This window comes from Equus caballus, chromosome 16 (genome assembly GCF_041296265.1).
Source record: "Equus caballus isolate H_3958 breed thoroughbred chromosome 16, TB-T2T, whole genome shotgun sequence".
In the NCBI taxonomy this organism is placed as follows: domain Eukaryota; kingdom Metazoa; phylum Chordata; class Mammalia; order Perissodactyla; family Equidae; genus Equus; species Equus caballus.
Genome location: NC_091699.1, coordinates 88,984,597 through 89,009,656, shown reverse-complemented (window position 1 = coordinate 89,009,656; position 25,060 = coordinate 88,984,597). Strand labels below are relative to the sequence as shown.

The window sequence follows — 25,060 nt, the reverse complement described above, 5'->3', positions numbered from 1 at the left end:
TGACAGCAGCTGGTGCACTTAGTGCTGCTCACTTAGGGCTCTGTAACCCTTGCTCGTTGCTCATAAAAGAAAAATTGCTCCTTGTTCCCTGATGACATTAAGAATTCCATTACACATCACTGGGGGCTCCCATACTTTATAGGACATTCACAATGCCACGCATTTGAGGGTTGGGATCTGAGCTTAGGGACAGAACAATTTGAACCTCCTAGAATTCTACCTTTGATTTCAGGGCCTTACAATATAAGGGCCAGTCTCTGAATTCTTGTAGAAATTTTGCTCAGAGTTCAGTGGGCAGAAGGGAAATTTCAAGCTACAAAGCTTAGATTTTGAATTCATTAAATCATATCATATTAAACTGTTAAACTACGGCTGACTGGCTATGAGTATACTTAGCAGTTTAATCGGGTCAATTCAGTTCACTCAACAGCATGTTTTTCAAGATTTAAAGAAAATATAGTTACGTGGTGAATCACCAAGCTTTAAAAGCTGTCTTTCTTGAAAAATCGTAAGGCTTTAATTTCATGCTAACATTACTTGGAGTTTCCTCAGGATGAAATTGGGCTGTTGGACGTGGTGTGGCTCCACCCTAGTGATGCATTTCGCTCTCCTCAGTCCAGCCCTGCCTCCCTGACTGCCAGGCCCACAGGAGATGTTTACTAGCACTTCACGCCCGGCCTCCTGCCTGGAAGGCCCTTCTGAGGATTTTACTTTATTCAAACGTGGCATGCTTTATGGAGAAAGCATTGGGTGCTCTCTTGGGGATTTGAGTTTTTAAATCTTGATAATTTTCTTTTTTTTTCCCCAGTAGCTAGATGCATTACTTTGGGCCATGACTTAACTTCTGGCCTTACTTTCTCATCTGTAAAATGAGCAAGAAATGAAATAGATATCACCAAGCTCCCGTCCAGCTGCAAAAGTCCTTCAAAGTCCAGGCCAAGACTGACTTCAGCCTCCAGGCAGCTCTCAGCCCAAACCAGCAGCTTTCTTCCCAGAGCCTACCAGCTTCTAACATTTCCAGGCCTTTCTCTCAGACGGGATTTGAGTTAGTATTACTTCGCCCCTCTTAGTTCTTCTAGTCTGCTCTGACTTTGTAATGGTGCTCAGTCAAACCTGTTGGATTCCTGTCAGAAGGGGAGGCGAGCACGCTGTACTGTCAGAACAGTGAGGGCTGGCTGGCTTCAGGGTTTTGTGGATGCATGTCCTGAGAGAATCAGAGTGGCTCTGGTTTAATTTGAAGGGATCTGCAGAAAAGGTAATTAGGGTTAAGAGCCCAGTGAACTATACTTGCTCTCCCTTTTGGTGTAAAAAGGTTGATTTTAAGTGGCTTCAGCGATCAGGGCAAGGTTTTCCATGCTGTAGAGCATTAGCTGGACAGTGAAGAAGGCTGCCTCGAAACAGATGGATTCATTTGAAATATGGTGTCGGAGGAGAGCTCTACGCATACCCTGGGCTGCCAGAAAGACGAACAAGTGGGTCCTAGAGCAAATTAAGCCTGAACGACCGTTGGAGGCAAAAATGATAGAACCAAGGCTGTCCTACTTTGAGCACATCGTGAGGAGGCAGGGTTCTTGGGAAAGACAATAATGCTGGGAAAAATAGAAAGCAGCAGGAAAAGAGGAAGACAAATGGGAGATGGGTTGACTCCAAAAGGAAGCCATAGCACGAGTCTACGGAAGTTGAGGAGGGTTGTCGAGGACAGGACATTGTGGGACATCACTCATTCACAGAGTCACCAGGAGTCAGAGCCAACTTGATGGCTCAGAACAAGACGAGTGTCAGCCAAAGAAAAAATGGGAAAGTCGAAAGCTTATTCCTCTCTGTAGGTTTTTAAAAGTGGATTTTAAGCAAATAACCTCCTGTATATTTGTCAGTGCTTCTGAATCCCTAAGGAGCTACAGAGGAAGCCCTTAGAGCAAGCTACAGGCCTCCAGGATCCCTCTCAGGGGTCCGAAGGCTGGTGTGTGTTCACAGCAAGAAGATAAATTTGATTCAAACTAGTTATGGAGATATTACATGTAGTGTAAGTTGAATTAAAATTATATGGTTATGGAAGTGGGGACATGAAGAACTAACATTTGTTAAATATCTATTATGTGAAAATAATGTATAATAAAAATAGCTAACAAATAGCATTTAAGATGTGAACTATGCTGTCCTAAGTACTTTGCATAAATTAACTCATTTAATCCTCTGTAGCCACTGGTATCACAAACTTGAGTGTGTTTATGTGTGTATGTGTGTGTTTGGGGAAGGTGTTATCACTTTCATGTTACAAATGAGGAAACTGACACTTAGAGACATACAGTAATTTGCTGGTAATGAATAGGGCTGAGCCTCAGACCAAGGACCATAAAACTCGTGTTCTTTCACCTGTATTACTCACAAGTGTTGCTGTTATTTAATAAATGTCTACTCTGTGCCAGGTGATGGTACCTTAGGAAGTTTACAGAAGAAAGATGGATATTGAGATATCTAACTACATACATTTTGCTAATCCACATCCATGCAAAACAGGCATGATGATCTTCACTTTGCATATAAGTACACAAAAACTCAGAAAATTTACAACTTGGCCAAGGCTGTGCAGAATAATTGGCAAACACATCATTTTTGAAAGCCACAGTTGTCCTTTCTTCAAAGTCTTGATACGCTCTTGCTCTTGATGTAAACTCTCTGATGAAGTCAAGGAGTGGGAAAGGGTGGGGAAGAGAGGCCGGTGGTTAAGTTTTTCTTTTACTCAAGGCTTCAGAAATGTTCTATTGTCCATTGCAAAAACCCCAGCATGGGAAAGACAGTGGGAGTAATGTTGTGAAAGTGCATCCATGCCAAGCAGCTGGGTTGAAATGTCCCAGGAAGGGTGATGGGGCCGACCTGCAAACTCTTGCCCCAGCATCAGGGAAAGCATGTTGCAAATCCACAGTCATTCTGGTTTTAATTGGCTGTGGTTGTCAGAATGGGTGTGGAAGGCATTGTAAATAGTTTGAGAAGGGACTGTGCCTTATTCATGTGGATCATGTAAAATAGGCTTTCATCATCTATTAGTTTAATTGAATTGAGTCTTTGGAACAGACCAAAGGTAGAATCGTTAATTACACCTCTGGGCTCTCTAAGGTCAGTGAAACCCATGTGCATGAGCCTGAGATGGCATGGATTTTGGTGGAGTTCCATGCCTGGCTTGGTGCTAACTCTGGTGGGAACTATTGTCTTACAGCACAGTGCTTCTCATAGTGAGGTCCCTGGACCAGCAGCATCGGCATCACCTGAGACTTGTTAGAAATGCAAATATGTGGGTCCCAGCCAAGACCTACTGAGTCAGAAACTCAGGGTGGGGTCCAGCTTTCTGCATTTTAACAAACCTTCCAGAGGTTCTGGTGCACTAAAGTTTGAGAACTACTTCACCTGGAAAATAAAATTGAACATGCAGTTCTTAGTTTCATCTCCTCTATTTTCTCCTATCTTTTCTCTTTCTCACTTCATTACCCTCCTGTGAGGAAAAAGGGGTTTGGAAGACAATCTCCATTTATTGGAAAGTCCCTCCCTCTTAATAGTTTGTAATGTTTCCACCTCTGGTTTGAAAGAAAATAGACTGTTTTGTGTAAACATAAAGTAAGAAGTCATTTTGTTTTAGTCAGTGTGCATCTAGGTAGAGATCTCTAACTCTATATTTCTTCTGTAAACTTAAGATGATTGCAAGGAAGGGTGTTCGCTGTGTATGAGTTGGTGGTTGAGATAATTTCTAAAGAAAAGTTATCTGTAATACTATGATAGGAATCCCAGAGTCCTGTGAAATGTGTGTGTTGTGTGTGTATGTGTATGTGTTTTTGTGTATGTTGTTTGTTGTGTCTGCATGCATGTGTGCTTGTGTGTGTGTTCATATGTGTGCTTGTGTGTGTTGTCTGGCATGCACTAAGGATGGGGACAAACATTGGACACACCGTGGTGGAAGAGCTGATGGCCGGGACTTTCTGTCATTTCCCATATGGCTCTGTCCTGTGAGAAGATAGACACTTTGAACGAGCCATCCCAAGGTGGAACAGCTTCATGGACCACTTTCTACCTTGCAATATCGTGAGCTATTCTTGCTGGTGGGTGCCCCAGACCTGTTCTGAAAGCCTTGTGGGACTCTTTCCTTCACCAAAGCAAGTTGGTAGTGAACTAGCACAAAGCAATAAATTATGTCCCTTTTTAGCAACACCCACACTTTCCTTTAGTTCTTTGAATTTAGACGGTTGGTGGGAGAGCAGAGAAAGAACAAAAGCCATAAGTAACCAGAAGGCATTGTATATTTTTACTTTCGTTTCTATCCCTGACTAATCTCAGGGTAAAAGTAAACTGAGGGGAAAATGTTAGGAAATGCATTTAGCGTTTGAATTTCAAACATCCATCATCTCTCTAAATCAGTGCTCTGACAGACTTTGATAAAATGGAGGAGGCAGATAAATACCAAGCACAAAGTTAACAATTAGGGTGATATCACTTGAAGTCTAGTATTTGTGGATACATCTGCAGACAGTTACATGATATCCACTGACGTGGCTTCCTTGGGATATCTGTCACACCCTTTCCTTCTTCATTCCCACATTTGAATCCCTAGTTCATACTTTTTAAATCTAAGTAACTGAAATAATCTCACTGGTTTCCTGCCTTAGAGAGTCACCCACCATAAAAAGTCAATGTAAAGAACACTCTTTGGTAATAATAGTAAAGAATACTCTTCACTGGGCTTTATTTTACTCCTGTTATCTTGAAATTCCTCTACTCAAATCCCTTTGCTAAGTTCTTCCTCGCGCACCTGTAAACTAACTCTGAGGCTAACTTCCTCTCCATGTCCTCACCATATCTCGATTCTCTTTTTTCCCTTCAGATAATTGTCTCCAAATGCAGCTTCCTCTGCTCCAAGACAGAGCAAATCTGCTTCCCAACAAAGAACTCACTCATTTCTTCCTCAGGACCTTCTTGCCAACCACCTCTCCCCCTGGAACGCTCTCTGTTCCTCAGCCGTTCTGGGGCCCTTGATCTCAGCTGCCCTAGAGAGCTGTCCCAAACTGCTTCACGTGGCTGATTGGCACTGCTCACTGATTTCTGTATACTTCTTCCTAGAAAGTCCATGGCCTCTTCTCTACCTGGTGAACTCCTATGCATCCTTAGGAACCTCCTCTGTGAAGTCTTCCCTAACACTTTGGGGGGTGGGGTTAGTTGGTCTCTCCTTTAGGGTTCCTTAGGACTTTGTACATTCAGTTGTTAAAAGAAAAGAAAAATGTTTGTATCTGTTAGGATGCAATCAGCTGCTAGCAACAGAAACCCTGACTGAAGCAGACGTAGACAATAAGGACATTTATTATCTCCTGTAACCAGAAGTCTAGAGAAGAATAGTCTTCTGGGCTGGTTGACTCAGCAGCCTGCTATTGTCATTAAAGACCCACATTCTTTCCTTTTTTCTGTTCTGCTTCTCTCGTGGCTGACTTCAGCATCAGGCTAGCAGCAAGGTGGGGATGGCAGTTGCTGGTGTCCTAACCAAGCCCAGCAACATCCTGAGGAAGAAGAGAGTTCGTCTCTCCTCTGTCTCTCTCTTAGGATGTCAATATTTTTCTAAGAAGCTCCCTAGCCAGCTTCTCATCACTTTTTATTGACCGGAATAGGGTCAATACATGCCGTCCTAGAACCAATTATCACAAGGGAAATGGGAACACCCTTGGAGCTGAGAGTGAGTTCAATTTACCTTGATCACATGGCTGTGTGGGGAGGGGTGGATAGATGAACAAACCGGGGCGTTGCTGGGAAAAAAGGGCATGGATGCTGGGTTGACAATCAACAGGATCTGATACACTTACCAAGTTGGAATATAATATTATATAGCTTAAGGATTTATCTTCTTGTTTTAGTAAGGAATAATTCCTCATTTGTCTAGATTATTCTTGGTAGCCACTCAATGCATAGGGAGTGAAAGAACTACTAGACGATCTTCATGTATTAACTACATGTGCTTTAGGCTCCTAAATTCTCTCCAATATCACATGGCATTTAAATATATATCTGTGTAATAGTCTGATTAGATAAGTGTGTATAGCTGGGCTTGTTGCACTATGCGACTCCAAGGAGACCACTCCTACAGAAACAGAATCTGAAGAGAGCAAGCTGGAGTGTGCCATGCAGTGTGGGAGTGTGTGTGCTGATGGGTGAACACAATCATAGGTGTCGACATAGACAAAAAGATTTTAACACTCTGTTGTGTTTTAAAAACCATTCTGTAATCTGTTTCATTGTACATAAGTTTAATCATTATATATATGTGTGTGTATATATGTAAATCCCCATTCATATTCCTCTAAGAAAAGCCCCTTTAGGAAAATGCTCTGGCATCATGTAGAACAGCTGTCAATAAGATGTAGGGCAGTTGGCTGCGAAATGCAAGTTTAATGTAAGAAGAGACCGAAGAAACACCTGTACTTTATTCTCATTGAAAAATAGGACCACAGGATTAGGCAGGAAGAAAAGGTCTGGTAGCATTAAAATATTTGATTATTTTAGGGCCATGGCCAAATATTTGATTATTTTAGGGCCAAGGCCATGTTTTATTCATTTTTATAGCTCCCACAAGTCCTAGCAGCGTCTTGAGTGTCTGTGGCATGAAAGCAGAAGGAGGGAGAAGGGAGTGAGGTTTTCTCGTATTTCAACGTGGAGAATGCAGTGAGAGCCAGTACAGAAAGACAAGGCTCAGATTTCTAGATGCTTCTCACCTGGAGTGCTCCTGAGGCTCTTTCCTCTTGCCTTCCTTCTTCCCTCCTTTCTTCTCCTGCAAACATCACCATGTTAACTGCATGTTGGGCATCTGCTATGAAGTTCTGTTGCAAGCTCTGCAAGGAAGGGAACATCACAGTTTTTGGTGTGATGTTCCTTACATGTGACATTTTAAAATGTTGGTCACTGACTAACTACATAAACTCAGAAGATGCTTTCTTCCTGACTCCAAGGGAGAAAGTTGGCTTACAATGCTGTCTAAAGTGTTTGACCTTTCTAGAGGAAAAATAGAAAAAGAATGGTGCAGAGTCTCTGCCCTAAACAGTCTCATTGTCTAGTAGCGAAGACAAAGCCGAGGTCTGCAAAGCAATGCTCAACAAACAAATGGGGCAATCAAGAGTGTGATTCAAACTGTGGGTGCTGTAAGAACTCAAAGATGGGGAGCTCCGTGAGCACAGCCTGCATCAGAGCACAGGAACCCACAGGTGGGACATGAGATGGACTTTGTAGGATGATGAGTGATTTAGGGATGAGCTCTATTGTCCCAGCTCCATCCCAGGGCATGTATGCTATTGGAGAGAGGTCAGGGCTCACTAGAGAGCAGATCCACACTGCTGCTGCCCTGGATGCCAAGATGCCCCAACTTATAGGAGCAGGGGATGTAGCTGGTATAGAGTTTCTGCCTGGAGAAGATGATGCCACCAGCTGGCCAGGGGCAGAGCTCAGTGAAGTGTCATGCATTGAGGATACAACCTGGGACCGGGGCTGTGCCCATCACTGCTGGGTGGTATTACTTTGCTGGGGCAGCCTTGCTCCTGTTCTCCTGGCCACGTAGGGTCCTGGTTCATGGCTTACCAATGAGAGTGGTGGTTTGTGTCCATAAGCTGTGGCAGCCAGTCTCCTCTTTCCTTCTTCTATGCACGAGTGGTCGGTGCTTTCTCTATCCTGTATCTTTGTGTGGGTGTGAAAACAACCCCCTTTCATTAGCATTGTCTTCCTGCTAGCAATCCTACTTTGTCTGTCACCTGCTCTCATGCCGTATTGTGCTGGAGTGCATTAACTCAGCACTCAATATTTGTGTCAGCATATGGCCACAGCACTGAGTGGACGTTTGGCTGTTAAAGCATCTTGAGACTCTGTGAGTAGGGGTCTGGCCTCTGACAAATGAGGATTTTCCAGTTGCTACGACTGCAGTGGGTCGCACAAATGGGTACATGCATTTGTTAACTGAGTGAGCTGTGAGGCCCTACTGGCCCTTACGCTCTGCCATGATGATGGTTCCGCTCAGTCCCTGCGGTTGGGGAGAAGTGGGACAGAGCCTTGTGTCTAAGGTGTTCATTTGGGTCCTCCCAGAAGCTGATCCTGGGAAGAGATTAGTTGTGCAAAAGATTTATTGTAGACACTCCTTTGAGGGAAACGGGGAGGGAGCCTGCGGATGCTGGGACCGCTGTCAGACCCTGGTGCAGCCCCAACTCCTGTGGAGAGAGGGAAGGAAGGAGGGCTGGGCAGGAGAAGGTTTAGGCTGTGGTGCAATTCTAAGAAAGGTTTGGCAGGACTGATGGGGCATCCTTGAGCCTTGATGGCCCTTCAGAGGAGCCCCATCTCCCTTTCTTAGTATCCCTGCTGTGCTCAGTCGTTGGCGGGCCTCAGCATGAGTGGGGAGATGGATTCCAGAACGCGGAAGCTGAGACCATCTGTCAACTACACTCCTCGCCATGTGAGATCTATCTGAGAGGCGTGTTTTCATGGCCATCACATCCGGTCACTTCTGGCAGCAAGCAGCTTACTCCATTTACTCCAGAGTGCCCCTTCTCGAAGGGTGGGACTGGAGCGAGTGCAGAGGGCCAGGCAAGGCCACTGAGGTTTTGAGGACTTGTATGAATTTAACCACAGAACCCAGGTACTAGGCACTCATTATGACAAATAGTTGTTTTCCCTTCTTGGGAAAAAACACGGACACTTCATGTTTACCTCTTATTACTGCTTTGAAAGCATATTGCAATAATAAATGGCTCACCTTCTGGGAATTTCAAAGAAGTTAATACGGGTTCTGTTCATGGTACCTGCTGAATAAATTTTAGAAAATGAATCCTTCCTAGGCAAAGAGTGTTGGAAAAGTGATGTTCTTATGCAGACCCCCGGAACCACTTGGAGCGTGGATGATGTGTCTTCCCTTCTCTGTCCTGACTAGTTTTATTGTGTTGACACTGCACATGGAAGGTGCCCTCTGTTCTGTGGTGGATGGAGCACTCACGGTGGTTATATGTCCATCACTTATTTTCTCTGGCTCACAAAGGTTAGGATATAGTATTTCTCACTATTGTGGAGGAGTGAGACAAATACTGAAGTAGGAATAAATAACGGAAAAATATTCTTCCAAGAAATCTGTTTTCATTCTCACCTCTTACTCTAACCAGTTCTCCACGTTGTTGCCGAAATGCTGGTTCTTGCATGAAAATCTATTGTTTTACTCTCCTGCCTAAAATCTACATTACCTTTGAGTTAAAAATAAAAACTTCTTAGCATGAAAGAGGAGCCTACTTATGACCTGGTCCCTGCCTCTGATCTGCGGTCTAGCGTCCTCTCTCTCTCTCTCTCTCTCTGTCTTTATGTCTGTCTGTCTCTCTCTTTGTTTCTCTGGTCTTACACCACTACTGACTCACATCCACCAGATTTCTTAAGTCCCTCTGTATTTTTACGTTATATTAGGTTGTCCTAGTGACTGTTAACACAGAAACACTAGCATTTCAGTGACCACACAATAGAAGTGAACTTTTTACTCATGTAACTGACCACTGCAGGTGTTTCTGGCTTGTAGATGGTTTTCCCCCAGCGGGTATCTCAGGGACCCAGGCTTCTTCAGTCTGGTGACTCTGTCTATCTACAGGACTTTTGTTTCCTCCCCACCCGTCTCACAGATTGGGAAAAAGAAGAGAGAAAACTTGCTTACTTTTGTGATGCTGTGGCCCAGAAGTGGCACACATCACTTTGGCTTATATTCCATTGGTGAGAACCCAACCAGAAGCAAGACAGCCAGGAAACACAATTGCTGGCTAAGCAGCCACTCCCCGACAACTATCCACCACACTGGAGAATGCCAGTCCTGGGGAACTTTAGGCTGTCTCTGTGTTACTCACAGGCTGCCACTCACACGTGCAGCCTGGATCCCAACTCATTCCCCGATTCAGCTCATCTGGACAAATCTTATACAACCTTTTAAGATTCATCTAAAGCTTTGCATCATTCAAAGGCATTGGAGTGTCTCCTCTAGACTCATATAACACACAGTGCTTACCAGCTGTCATAGCACATGTCACGGTGAATTATAACTGTTTGCTTAGGGGTCTTCATTTTACAAACTTGAGCTCCTGTAGGACTGGGACTGTTTTTATTTTAAATCTACAAATGCCTGGCACAAAATATGTACCCAACAAATGCTTTATTAAATAAGTGAAAGGCTATTAGAGGCCTGGATTCGTAAGAGAGTGTTTGATGTTAAAACACCAATATTTGATGTTTTTAAGAGTGAATTGTGGATTTATCCTAAAACACATACATCAATCCTAATTTTGAATTGAGGAATGTGTAGACTTCTGAAGTTTCTTTGCTATTTGTTAATAAATCTATAATGTTAAGAAAGCTCACAGTTATCAGGTTACCATGAGCATGCTAACAGAGTTTATAAACTTAAAAGTCAAGGATTGTGACTTGGGTTCAACTCTTCACTACAAGGAATGTTATATCATTAGAATGTATTTGGCTACAGGTAAGCAGAAACTTGATTCACAATTGTTTGAAAAATTAGAGAATGTGTAATGTCACATAACAAAAAGTCTATAATAGGGTAGCTCCAGGATAGGTTGATCTGGTGACTCAGTGACGTCATCCAGGGCCTGGATTCTGCCTGTATCTTGGTCCTACCATCCTCAGTATATTGATTATGTCCTTGGAACGGATCCCCTCAAAGTCACAAGATACTGCCAGCAAAAAATGGAGAAACTAATTGCCTTGGTCATGTCCTGAGGGAGAGAACAAGAACACCTCTTCCCCAACCATGGTATAGGAATGCTTCTTTAGTCTGATGGGGCTGTCTTAGATACGTGCTGATCTATGGACCAGAAACTTTCTCCAGGGGAATTCTATCTCCAGACTGTTTAGATTACTCAGTATCTATCACAGAACAGCAGATTCTTTTCCAAGCTCTTGGATGGAATAGAAGAGGTGGGTAGCTCTTCTCTCCAAAATTTGTGGGTGTATTAGGAAGGAAAAAGGGGGGATATATGCTGGATATTCACGCAATAGTGTTCGCCGAAAATATTTAACAATACAATCTATTGAACCGGTATCTGTGGAAGAGTGAACAATTTTCTAAACCAGGTAATGACCCAACCCTTTCTCCTGTCAGTTCTGTAAGTTCCAAAACATATATTTAAAGCATCCAATAGTGAATGCGTTAGATTGCCTTCCTCCAGTGTAATTATTTATTCTTTATTTTAGGCCTCATAATGGGATTAATCTTGCGATATGCTACAGCGCCAACTGATATTGAAAGTGGGACTGTGTATGATTGTGGAAAACTGGCCTTCAGTCCATCAACTCTGCTGATTAATATCACTGACCAAGTTTATGAATATAAATACAAGAGAGAGATAAGCCAGCACAACATCAATCCTCACCTAGGCAATGCTATACTTGAAAAGGTAAGGATTCTATCTGGTCATATATTTTTGTTTTCCACTGTAAATAATTGCATCATGTATGAAGCACTATATGTAATGCATTCACACACACATGTACAGTACTCATCCCTTATCTGCAGTTTTACTTTCTCTGGTTTCAGTTACCTGCAGTCTGAAAATATTGAAAAGAAAATTCCAGAAATAAACAATCAATAGGTTTTAAATTGTGCACCATTCTGAGAACCATGATGAAATCTCACGGTGTTCCACTCCATCCTGCCCCAGGACATAAATCATCCCTTTGTCTAGTGTATCCACCCTGTTTATACCGCCCGCCCATTAGTCACTTGGTAGGCTTTTTGGTTACCAAATCGACTGTCGTGGTATCGCAGTACTTGTGTTCAAGTAACCCTTATTTTACTTAATAATGACCCCCGAATGCAAGAATAGTGATGCTGGCAATTCAAATATGCCAAGAGAAGCCGTAAAGTGCTTCCTTTAAGTGAAAGGGTGAAAGTTCTCAACTTAATAAGGAAAGAAAAAAATCATATGCTGGAGTTGCTAAGATCTACAGTAAGAATAAATCTTGTATTTATGAAATTGTGTAGAAGGAAGAAGAAATTTGTGCTAGTTTTGCTGTCGCACCTCAAACTGCAAAACTTATGACCACAGTGTGTGGTACGTGCTTAGTTAAGATGGAAAAGGCATTAAATTTGTGGGTGGAAGACGTGAACACAAACCATGTTCTGATTGACAGCAACATGTTGCAACAGAAAGCCCTGAACCTATATGAAGACTTCAGCAAGGCGTCCCCTGTAATGAGTGACATGAAGCCGTTTACTGCAAGTGGGGGATGGTTACACAGATTCAGGAATAGGTTTGGACTGAAAGAGACACCACATTCACATAACTTTCATGACAGTATATTGTTATAATTGTTACATTTTATTATTAGCTATTTTTGCTAATTTCTTACTGTGCCTAATTTATAAATTAAACTTTACCATAGAAAAAATCATAGTGTGTATATATATACTATATAGAGAGAGTTTGGTACTATCTGTGGTTTCAGGCATCCACTAGGGATCTTGGAACATATACTCCGTGGATAAAGGGGACTACCATATGTCCTTTTACAGTACCACACTATTGGAGAGATTTAGTTGACTAAGGGGTTAATGCCTTGATATACTCCTATTACAATAGTATATAGCTCAACTGCCTGTATTTTCTCCTAGAAGTTAGAAAAGAATGGTTTTTAGTATAATTATTTTGAAAGCCTTGGGTAAAAAATAATAATTCAGCTGACTCTGCCTTTCACAATGCTTGATTCAAGTTTTCACACACGTGTTTTAAGTATCATTGTATACCTCACCAGCTGGCTATTTAGTTCAAGTCTCCCATAAGCCAAAAGGAAAATGGAGGAGAATGAAAAAATTTGCAATTGCAAACCTTGATCTAGGATGACTGGCTCTTGGCTGCCAACACAAAACGCTGGCCACTTGGCTATTTATGAATGTACCCACTCACAGCCAATCTCAAGAGATCTTGACTCCATTGGTTTAGTTGAGGAATCTTAGGTGAAAAGAGAAAAACTGTGAAGTGACTCATCTTTTAAAAATGGCTTTATTGTTGCAAATTTGTCAACTGCTTCAGTTATTAGAAGGAAAACTTCCTTCTGTTCTCAGGGCTCTGGGTCAGAAAACAGGTGAGGTTACCTTTTGTGGGGCCTTGTGGGTTCTGGATCAGTCTTCGGAATAGGTGAATTCGCATCGAGCGATACAAGCATGTGCTGAGAACCAGGATCTAATGAGACTTATTCCAGATCCTGCTAGGTCAGAGCTGAGAACTTCCTTGATATTGTTCAAGTGCATTTTATCACTTTTATCCAAGATGGACTTAGTTTTCTTTTAATAGGTACATTTTTTTTTCTATTTTGAGAAATTTGTGGCTGAGGGCGGATATTTGGTCTGCCATTTATCCACATTCGAGATGGGTAATTTTAGTGTTCTCTTTTTCCTCTTTTCCACATTATCTTCTGCTAGCACATTTCTAGATTAACTTCCTCCTAGCACTTGGCGAGGGCTCAGGAAAGGCAAACTAATTATGATGTTAGCCTAAATCAGACTTAGTTAGGAAAGTGAATTGCAACACACACAAAAAAACAAATTAAATAATGCTTTTCTGAAATAAATAGGAGCAACTTCTAGATCTTCTGCTGTTTTGGATGATCTCGTCTATGTGACTCTTTCTTTTCACATGGATGCTAGAAAATTATCTATCTTGAAATAAATTTTTTAAGTGCCCTTATTAGCAGCAAAGGATTTTAATTAAAAGATACTCTTCAGTTTTGCCTTTGGTTAGTACCCGAACGTAAATTAAGTATTTCCCTCCTCACTCTCCTACCTATTTTTATCTATATTTCTGAGCAGCATTATTTCTCCAAACAGGTTGACCCCCCAAAGATGCTGACAATTATCTCTCTTACTATAGAGATTTTTTTCTCTAGCAGGATGACTAACAAACATCTGATGAGAAATTTTGTTACTGTATTATCGACATAGCTATTCCCTTACCAGCAGCCAAACGCCAGAGTTTGATTTTGAAAAATTAAGGCAAGGGATGGAGAAAATGTCTAACTTGCTGAGGCCCTCTTGGTTTTTTTGTTGAGAGGATTACGTGTTCTGCACATAAAATGTTTAATTGACCTTGAATGGCTGAAGGATTTTCTAGGTTAACTTCTAAATCATGTGACTCATTGAGTCACGGTTAGCATTTGTTCCTCCAAGCGTCCAAAATTGGCAATGGCAACTCAGTACCCAGAGTAAATCCTCCACCATTGCTGGTATAAAAAGGGGCATCCGCTGGTACACTTACCGTATCAGACGACTTTAAGTGGAAAGGATCTTGTTAGTAAATGGCCACAGTGTATCTTAATGCACATTTGTTGCTTATGTGCCAATTTTGGGGGACCCTAGTTAGTCTGCAAAAGTGAAAAACTAACAAGTCTGTCTTCCTTACTGGGAATTCTCCACTGCATGCAACAATTTATGTCAATCAATTGATCGGTCTGTGTCAGATGCAAAAGGATTCCAAAAAAGGGTCCATTCTTTGGAAAGCTTATTGGGAGGCTTGTATGGAGTAATGGGGACAAAATTCAGGACCAGGCTGATCTGCCATACACCCTTAGGAAGTTCTTTGATCTAATCTAAACTTTCTTATTTGTGAAGTGGGGAGATTAGAACTATTTTGTAGGATTGTTTTAATTTTTAAATGAGATGATGTATATAAAGCTCCTGGTGACCACAAGGCCCTTTACAGTGCACTGTCATCACTGCCTCTCCTCATACTACCACTGCCTCTTCTATTGCCACCAGCAATGTTGTCGCCACTGCACTACCTCTAACATCAGTGCTGCCGGAGCTGCTGCTAGGTAATGTTTGAAAGCTTAATATACTCCGGGGTTAATGAAATGTGTGTTTGTTTGTTTCATTTATGTAACATCCGTTGGGGAGATAATATCATGATAAATGTATGATAAATGCCTGTATATAATTAAGTTCTAAATTGTATCCATTGTACGGACTATGAGGACTATAAGACTTTACAGATTAGTTGTCGCAGATACTTGAGCTTGTCAGTGAGGCTTCCTTGAGAAGGGCTTTGAAGGGTGGGCATGGTTTGGATAGGCAGTAGGAATTAAGTTGAGAAAGGTCGCTGGGCAGGATGGATTGGCGGGGAGGCTGCAGGGTGTGCGTATCCAGGTGAGAGGAGAACAGAGCTTCACAGATGCTTTGGATCAACAGAATCTGCTTGATTTTTAGAAACAGCGTGAAGAGAAGAATCTAAGATTTCAAGGTTTCTGGCCTGACTGGGAGACTAGGAGAGTCCCAGGAAAGAAGTATGGGACGGAAGGAAGATTTGAGGAAGAGGAGGGGTGGAAGTGACTCTGGGTCTGCATGTAGAGAGCATCTAATTTAGAGCCAGAAAGAGACCCGACCTCATTAAGTTAAACCCCATCATTTGATAGATGAGTAAACAAGAACTTAAGCATTAAAATTGATTCAAATCAGTAGTTTCCAAACTTGTCTGAGCTTTGGAGTCACTCAAAGCTTCAAAAAATCCTGATGCTGGTGTTCTGACCCTGGAGTTGGTGATTTACTGGTTTAGGGTGTGGCCTGAGCTTTGGGATTTTCCGAAGATCACCAGGTGGTCCTAAGGGGCAGACAAGTCAGGGAAACCCTGATTCAAGTCCGCTGTTGTGTTCGGGTGAATATGGGGAGGAGAGAAATGCCCCTTCTGTGCTTCTTCCCCTCAGCCCGCTGCTGCAGGTCCACCAGCCCCTTTTACACACAAAGAACTTTTCTTGTTTCGGGACCTCTACATATGTCATTCTTTTTGCCTAAAATGGCCTTACTTCTGCTCTTTGGATGTCAAGCTCCTTCTTACCCCAAGAATCTTGGCTTGAAATGCCGTTTCTTCAGAGAGGGCCTGCCCCGCAATTTTCTCACACTGTGTCTTCTCTCTCTCTCCCTCTCTTTTCTTTCAAAGTACTTAGCACCACCTGAGATTGTATATGTACTTGCTTATTAATTATCATTCTTACATTGTTTATTGTCCACCGGACAGTAAACTTCACAAAAGCAGGGACCACGCCTTTTTTATCGACCAATGTATCCTCAAAGACTAGCACAGTACCTGGTGCATGATTGCTGCTAAATATATAGTTTGTGAGTGACTGAATGAACAAAGGAAAGAGTCTGAGAGCTTGGTAGAGGATATACAGCTAGAATATTTGGAAATTATCATCTTAGAGTTGGTAGAATTGTAGTGTCCTGGATGCTTAATGCTTGAAGAAACTAAGATATTCTCTCATCTTAGTTGTGTACATACAGATAACAGATTCATATCCGGAGAAATTACCTGAAATTACCTGATGAGTCCAGGGTCCCACTACTGGTCAGAGGCAAAACTGGGACCCATAGTACTTTACACTGGGTCCTGAGTGGCTTATTGTCCACACTACTGAACAGGTTCTCCAGTGGTTCTTTGGACAGAGAAGGGCAGGGCACCTTGGGCTGAAGTTTGGGGAATCTCACAGTGAGACAGGTAGGGGGAGATGAGAACCAGTGCTGGAAAGAGAAGAGGATGGCCAGAGTACAGCAAGAGGACCAGCACAGCAGAGTCACAGAAGTAGAGGATGGTCAGAACTACGGGCAGAGGTCCAGCATGGTTGAGTCACAGAAGCCATTGGTACAGCCCCCCTGGGTCCTTTTTCTTTGTGGTACAGATTAAAGGGAGTACTGGCCTTTGTTTCTGAAAGTTACAGGATAAGGAAATGAGTTTTACTCTCAGAAGAATATAGTTTAGAGGCTTGGATGAAATTCTTGACTTCAGGATTTGGAGAGGCTGGGATGAATTCCTGTGCTATGTAATCGCCTCTTGGAAGGTTTGTAAGAGCACATGTATTTCTGGGATGGTTAGGCATTGATGCACTTGGAAACAGCACCGGGCTTGATGGCTCCCTGAGTCCCTTCCAACAAGAAGGTATAAAACTGGAAAATATGAGAGCTGTTGGCATTTATATAAGCAGCAGTGTTCTGTGCTTTTATGCCATGTGTAAACATAAAAATTTCAAGAAATACCATATGCCACGCTTGTTTTGTTCATGCTCAATACAGATGAAAGTGTACAAAAGAAAAAAATATTTTCACTTAAATACTGGTGAAAGCAGCATTTTTCTATACATTTTGAGCAGCTGATGATCTCAAAACAACCTTCTGAGAGAATAAAACTAGATTGTGTTGTATCTAACTATCTAGTCAATGTTTCCAACACCATTTGTCAAATTTTTCTGTGGATCCAAGCTACCCTTAACTAGTTTTATCTTAGTGGAGCCTATATTCTATTCCACAATGGTTTTACAAACACTAATTTGTTATGTAATATTTAGGAATACCAGATGTCCACTAATCTTTTCTGAATTTCCTATCAATAATAAGTTTAAAACTTGCTTTTAGAGAACAGAAAGACCTTTCTCCATCACTCATTCATTCATTCATTCTTTGAACACGAATGAACTGAGTGAGTCCCATCAGTTTCAATTCTGAAACAAGGAATGGTCTCAAGGAGCTTCTGAGTAAATCAGAGGAAAACATAGCATATGAATAAATACACTACAAGGCAGGTGCCAAAGGAGTGCGCCAAGTACTACAGGCACTCGAAAGGGGACAATATGATTTCTTGTTAGGGTGATAGGAAAGATTTCAAAGAAGGATAGTTGGTTGACTCTGCTGATGGTGATGTATGTGGTGTGTGAAGGTGGGAGAGGCATTCCAGGCAGAGGGAAAAGCATGATATGGAGGTGGAAAAGGGGGTGGAAAAAGAATATTCCAAGAAAGAAAAACATTTCCGATTTGTTGAAGTATGGAAGACCAGTGAAACATAGGGCTAGAAATAAGTGCAGAGCTTGATTATGGAAGGCCTTGAGTGCCAGGTTGAGCAATGCCAACTCTGAAGTCAGTGGAAGAGTGTAATGTGGACAAAAGCAAAAGGATGGTTAGGCTGCCATGTGCAGGATAGAGACAGGAAGCAAGGAGACAGATGAGGCCTCAGCTTGGATGATAACCAAGGGGCAGATGGAAAAGAAGGAAGGAAGAAAGATAATGTGGAGTTCGGACCAACTGGGCACAAGGAGGAAGAAAGAACAGCTTACTCTGCTGCCCTAGTCTTGTGGGCTCATGGCAGGGGGTAGGCAGAAACAGGGAAGTTAGAAGTTAGGGGAAGGAGCTTATGTGTAGGGGAAAATCACAAGAATGGCTTAAAAGTGATGAGTGAATGACTCAATTTATTTCACTATTAATTTATTTATCTTTGATTTAAGATATGTTAAATATATGTTTACCATATTGAGTTGGAAAGGTCAGCAGGCCATTTGGCTGGAAGGGTCTTGCAGACCCAGTACATTTTCAAAAAGTGTGAAGACAATTAAATTTATACATCCTATCATGCACAAATCAGTTGACTGTAATGTGAAAAGTCAAAGGAAACTACCCAGTGAAAATTTTGCCAAGTCTTCACTTCCTGTGTGACAAGTGACCCTATCATTTGGTAAGGGAAGTTATTTTGGAGTAAGTCACACTGCTGAGTAATCTGTCCTGTCTATTGTTTCAATAAAGAGAATGGCCAGGCTGCAAGTAGGTCACACTGAAGCTACTATCAATTGTGTTGATAATAGTGTATATTTAGAGATATTTTAAGGAAGCCCTTACAGCAACGAATCATATGATTTTTAAAAATAATTTTGTATTTGCAGCTTGAAAACATCAGTGTTTTAATCTTTTTTCTCACTGATCAGCTTTTTCTAATGGTGATTTTGAATTTTTGTGGTTCAGTCTTAATTCTCATGTATTTATTTACAAACTATCCTTGTTCTTTCCAATTTTTCCATTTGCTTGATTATTCCGGCTGCAGAGGCCAGAGTACAAAGCTCTTCTAGTAACAGGAACAGCTTGACCAGAAAGAGTCATTGGACCATGAGATAAATATGTACAGTTAATGTTGGGACACTTTTGGGGAGGATAAAGAAAAGTCAAGAAAGAAATCTCCTCTAAAACCGTTCTAGGCTCACTGAGAGAAGTAAGCGTCACAGAATCAGCACTTGGGGTTTGGAGAAACATTTGTAGGACACTATCAATTATTGCTCTGTGCTACAGAGAATAGGGAGTCGCGATTTATGCTTCTCTATCGTGACAAGTTTTGGCTCTCAGCACATGAGGTGGTCCCAGGGAATGTCAAGCTTGGCAGTGAATGGGCTGAGGCTGTTTGGACAGACTTAGCTACTTTCATCCTAAACCTTAGTTAAGAGATCTGTTATTAGTAAAGAAACTCAACATTTTTTATTTGTTTTAGCGATTTTCTTCCACCTTTGTTCACTTCCTTTGCAGAAAGTTGGCCTGAGAAATGATTTCTGAGATGTCTCAGGACTCTAAGTATTCCTTTTCTTTTTCTTTTTTTGCTGTGAAGTACTTTTTATTTTACTTTTTTCTAGTTTTGTTTAGATATAATTGACATACCATATTGTATTAAAGTGTACAACATAATGATTTGATATATGCATATATAGCAAAATGATTGCCACAATAAGTTTAGTTAACATCCATCACCTCACATAGTTACAGGTTTTTTTCCTGTGATGACAACTTTTAAGATCTACTCTCTTAGCAACTTTCAAATATACAATACAATATTATCGGCTATAGGCACCATGCTGTACATTACATCCGTAGGACTTATTTATCTAGAAGTTTGCACCTTTTGACCACCTCAACCACTTCCCCCATCCCTCATCTCTGGCAACCACCAGTCTGTTCTCTGTTTCCAAGAGTTCCATTTTTTCAGAGTCGGCATAGGTGAGATCATACAATATTTGTCTTTATCTTATTTCACTTAGCGTACTGTCTTCAAGGTCCATCCATGTTGTCACAAATGACATTTCCTTCTTTTTTATAGCTGAATAATATTCCATTGTGTGTGTGTGTGTGGGTGTGGGTGTATACACCACATTTCCTTTATTCATATCTTGGCCGTATTTATTATTCATATCATAATGCTGTAATGAACATATGAGTGTAGATATCTCTTCAAGATCCTAACTTCAATTCCTTTGGGTATATACCCAGAAGTGGGATTGCTGGATCATATGGTTGTTCAATTTCTAATTTTTTGAGGAAGATCCATACTATTTTCTTTAGTGGCTGCACCAGTTTGCATTCCCCCCAACGGTACAGAAGGGTTCTCTTTCTCCACATTCTGGCCAACACTTGTTATCTCTTGTCTTTTTGATAATAGCCATTCTAACAGGTGTGAGGTGATATCTTATTGTGGTTTTGATTTGTATTTTCCTGATGATTGGTTCCATTTGGTTTTAATTTAGTCATTAAATAACATAGATTTTCTTCGTTCATTTAGTCATTCAACAAATATCTATTTCCTGAGGACTCATCATATGCCAGATACTTGTTTAGGTGCTGCTGCAAGTACAGCAGTGAACAGATCAAAATCCTTGCTCTCCTGGAGCTTAGATTCTCGGGGAGAAAGAGACAAGGGATAGTCCAGCACAAGCATTTATAATCTAATGTCAAGCGGAGACATATGCTATGAAGAAAAGTTAGCAAAGTGAGAGGATGGAGAGAAAGAGTATTTAGACATGTCCTGCAGGGAGGGCCTCACTGAGGAAGTGAAGCTGGAGCTGAGATCTGAATGAAGTTGCAAGTGAGCCGTGTAGAAATCTGGAAGAAGAGAATTTCAAAGCAGAGTGCAAAACTAAATGACATTAGATGGCTTTGCTTTCTGGAAGTCATTTTTTAACCTTGCCAGGTCTTTGTTATATTTTTCATCGATATTCAAGATCATTTTGTCTATATAAAAAGTCCTGGAAAAATTCTATTGTGGAGGTAGAAAAGGGTGGAGAAGAAGAGAGATGTCAACTTGGAATGGGGAATGAAAACGCAGAAAATGCAGAAATAACAGGAACATGGTGCGCCAAAGGCTGACAGGCTGTGCGTGGAGTCCTGGCCACTTTTGCAGACTTGCCTTCAGAATGGACAACCCAAAGAATACGGAGATCTTCTACTATCCTTTGACTGTAACTTGGAGCACCCCAAACTGCAAGATTAAGATTCACCTCAGACAGTGTTCCCTCACCAGATATGTTTGAGTTAAGCACCTGCACCTGGAATGCGGCTTGGCTTTCCGAGACAGAGCTGTGGACACAGCACTCAGAAACTCTCCTGACCTTAGGATAGGAGACTTTTTTCTTCTTCCTCACAGCTCATCACTCAGGACTCGTGTTCTAAGGAAACGGACCACTGGAACATTTATTTGGGGCAGGAATTACATTCCAACCAGCTGTTAAAGAACTGCATTCCAAAGGCTTTTGGTGACAGTGGTCTCTTGTACTGCCATGTGATTTGAGCACAGATTGTACTGATGTCTCTCACACTCATTCTTGGTTGGGAAAGGAAAGGAGTTGTGTGAAAGTATATGAGTAGGTTGAACACTGGGGTTGATGTTCTTTCTAATATAACAAGATTTGGTAAGATGGGAATGGCTATGGGAATAAAGAGAATGGCTTCTCAGATCCCTGGCTTCAAGACCTAGAAATATCACAGGCCACCGTAAGGAGAAGCAACTGAGATGCCCACCCATCTCCCAGTCACCCCTTCCTCCTGACTATGGCCTGATCTTGGACCATCTTAGGTCACCAAGAACATGATGGTGGCTCTTGGGCCTTTGCAGCCTTGACCATGTATAGAAACCCAGGGTTTCATCCATCTGTCCATCCATTTGCCTAGTTCAAGAGGGGACTTAAGGTGGTAGTACAGACATGTTTTCTAGAAACTGTGGGAGCCAGCATGGTGGAATATTCCACAGTGCTTCAGGATACGGAGTAGCTGCCACCCACTTAGGTATCAAAGGACAGGTTTTCACAGCTGTACTGGGGAGAGCGGGTGGCTGGGGGCTCTACAGCTATTCTCTCTATCTCCCTGTCCGACTCAGTCAAGGTCATGGGGAATTATATTCCACGAGAGGCCAGTCTTTAAGAAGTATGACTCATACCTGGTTATTTGATACTATTTTCTTTATTTATTAATAAGTCTATATTTATTACGTGTTATCCCAGAACAAAGTATCCCTCCTAAGAGACCATTCCAAAAAACCCTCAAATATTATTCTTTTAAGCATCAGTATGTATGTGGTGGGAACTGTCATGTATGAGGCAGCTTAATATCATGGGTGGAGCCCACTCTGCAGTAAGGATAGCTGGGTTCAAACCCAGGTCTCCCTTTAACCAGCTGGGCGAGCTCCAGCGTGTGACCGAACCCTCGGAGCCTTAGTTTCGTCAAATGAGGCAATGTAAGTACCAACCTTAAGGGTATTATGAGAACTGAATGAAATAATTCACATAAGGGGCTAATATGCCAGGTGTGTAGTAAGTTCTCAGAAAATATTTATTATTATTATTAAGCACCAGCTGATTGCTAAATACTTTAAAACACTGATTTCCAAACTTTTGATTATGCACCCATCAGTGAAACACTTTTGAGTGTATACACCTAATACATGCATATCTATTTACAAATGAGATGCAAGTACTACCGTACCAATATAGTATGTACATTATAAAGCAGTATCAAACTAGAAGTTTTTAAAAGTTGACATAAAAATGAAATAAAGATGTTCTTTGCACACCCAAGTGGATCATCTTGTTCACTCCCTAGCGTGTGCACACCGCAACTTAGAGACCAATAGAATAGTTCATATTTTATTAAAATTGTTTTATTTTGACTATTTGTTATAAATTTCTTTAAAAATTCTGCTCCTTTCTGAAATCTTAAATACTGTAATCCAAGTGTCAGCAGCACCGGTATGCACATGGGCTCTTGGCCTGAGATAAAGATGTTCTCAGGGCCCAATTAGCTTTGTGGGGACATCATTCCCACCCCAGTGACCCCACACTGCTCTACTCCAGTGTCGCTTCTTCCGTCTCACAACTCCGCCTGTTGATCTCACACTGTATCTTGGCTGAGTTGTAAGTTAATATTTGTATCTATGATGTTTGGATGAATGTCTGTCACCTCACTCGAGGAGGGTCCAGCAGGGTAGGGACCGGGTCTGTCTGTGGTCACACTGTATCCCAGCTTGTGGCAGGGTGGCTGGCACAAGGTGGATACTGTGTGGATCCCGGTAAGTGAGACGATGGTGTAATGAACTATCATTCTCCTCTTGTCAGTTGCTACTTCTCACTGCTGTGCTGCCCTGTCTGCACTGGGGACCATTTTATGCCTAAATATCCATCATAGATTTCCCTCAGAGTGAAGTGCCAGCGCTCTGTGATGGTTGTTTGCTACTTAGAAGGTTGAATTGCTATAAGTCTCTTCTCCAAATAGTCAAGTAGGGATGGAAGGAGAGAAAGAAACAGAGGCTGGGCACAAGAGAGGCAAACAAATGGGGCGGGGGGAGGGAGGAAGAGAGATTTCCCACCAGACTTTCAGTCTGAGTGCATAAAACTGAAAATGGATCTTTCAATTCTTTTCCCCTTTGCTTTGTTGCTTCAAGACATTAAACTGCGGCAATGTGCACATTTATTGTTGCTGGCCTCCAGCGAGCAGTTATGTAATGTTCCGTCCGACTGCGTTTCCCTGTTCTTCTCTCAGGTCTTTAAGTAGCTCCTCATTAGTAGCTTCTACAGCCTGAAGGTAGGGTCCGTATCTGCTGGCACAGGAGAGGCGGGACCATAAGGTGTCTGGGCATTTAACTGGCTAGTCTCCTGTGGCCGTCTAAGCCTGTCTTGAGTTGGGGTCTCCCAGCTGCTCCTCTCGATCCGTTTCTGATTGTAATGCTGACTGGACGCTGTCCGATTTAGGGAGTTCTACCGCAGTTGGGGGTGAGTGGAGCAAGACGTGCTGCAAATGCAGGTGCTCTTCACCTTTCTTTCTGACTGTTGCCTATTGCGTTCCCAGAGAAGCAGACTCTGAGGTGAAGTTTAGAGAAGAGGATGGTTAGGTGCCCTTGAGACCAACACTTTATGAATGGAAGGCTGCATGGGGCGAGGGAGAAGTTAACCTGAGATGCAGGCCCGGTGATTACGGCTACCCCCCCGGAAGCTCTGGAGTTAGAATGCCTCTTCAGATTTATCCCCAGTTGGACCGAGATGGCTTGGCCCCTAAAATACTAGATCATTCTGTCCTTAGATGTGGTCTACTCTGGAAAGGGGGTGACCGTGGGTGAGGTGGCTCTTTGCAGTCTTGGCAATCCCTGAAGGGACTGACAGCATTCCTAGCAGCAGGGGCAACAAGGCCTGCATTGAAGGGAATCCCAGCATCCGACACACTGATGCTTTTGGGGAGGAAAAATGTTTGCTTTTACTATCTAGGTTCTTGCCTAGGGCCCCTGTAACCAAAGACAGATTAATACGAGAAAAACAAACAAGTTTATTAACACGTTAATTTCATATATGCATGGGAGAAATCTAGGCAATGAGTAACCCAGAGATGGATTAGAATTAGGCTTAAATGTCATCTCAGCTAAAATAAAGAAAGAAGGTTGTGAGGGAGGCAAGTTTTAGGAAGGTAATCAGCAAAAGTATGGTAAACAAAGGTAAGGTGGTTATGCAGATTTAGTCTGTGCCTTCTCCATTGGTAAGTTACTAATGATTTAGAGGCATCCCTCTCTTCTTGGTGCTGAGAGAGAGACAGCCTTACAAATGGAGACTTCCTTATGTAAATTTCTCTTATAAAAGAGTAACTTCTAGTCTGTTTTATAGGGATTCTCCTGGGTCCGCTGTTTCTCAAAATAATCAGTTCAAAATAATCCTGATGCCAAAAAGGGATATTTGGAGGGGGGATATTCTGGTCTCCTATACATTCCATAGGCTAGGAAATTGTGTATAGGTTATGGGCTCAAGAACAGCACCCGAATCATGACTTAACACATAGTTGGGGACAAATGACGCAGTGGAGTCCTACAGCGGGCTCGTCCTGGCTATGGAGAGCTGATCCTTTATGAAATATCCAAGAGTTTCGCAAGCCAGTTGTTGAAACATTGGCAGCTTGAATGGGCCATGTTAGGAGTACTTA

General features: G+C 42.0%; 1 protein-coding gene across 4 annotated transcripts in view; it reads left to right on the top strand.

Annotated features, from left to right (window-relative positions):
- The window catches only part of SLC9A9 (solute carrier family 9 member A9), a 510,485-nt gene that overhangs the window by 4,463 nt on the left and 480,962 nt on the right, over positions 1 to 25,060 (top strand). For all 4 annotated transcript variants that reach the window (XR_011426649.1, XR_002800813.2, NM_001434675.1 and 1 more), the window contains 1 exon segment: positions 11,239 to 11,441. Coding sequence is in view for 2 of the 4 variants with exons in the window: in NM_001434675.1 (NP_001421604.1) it covers positions 11,239 to 11,441 (203 nt within the window). In the remaining 2 variants the exon portion in view is untranslated.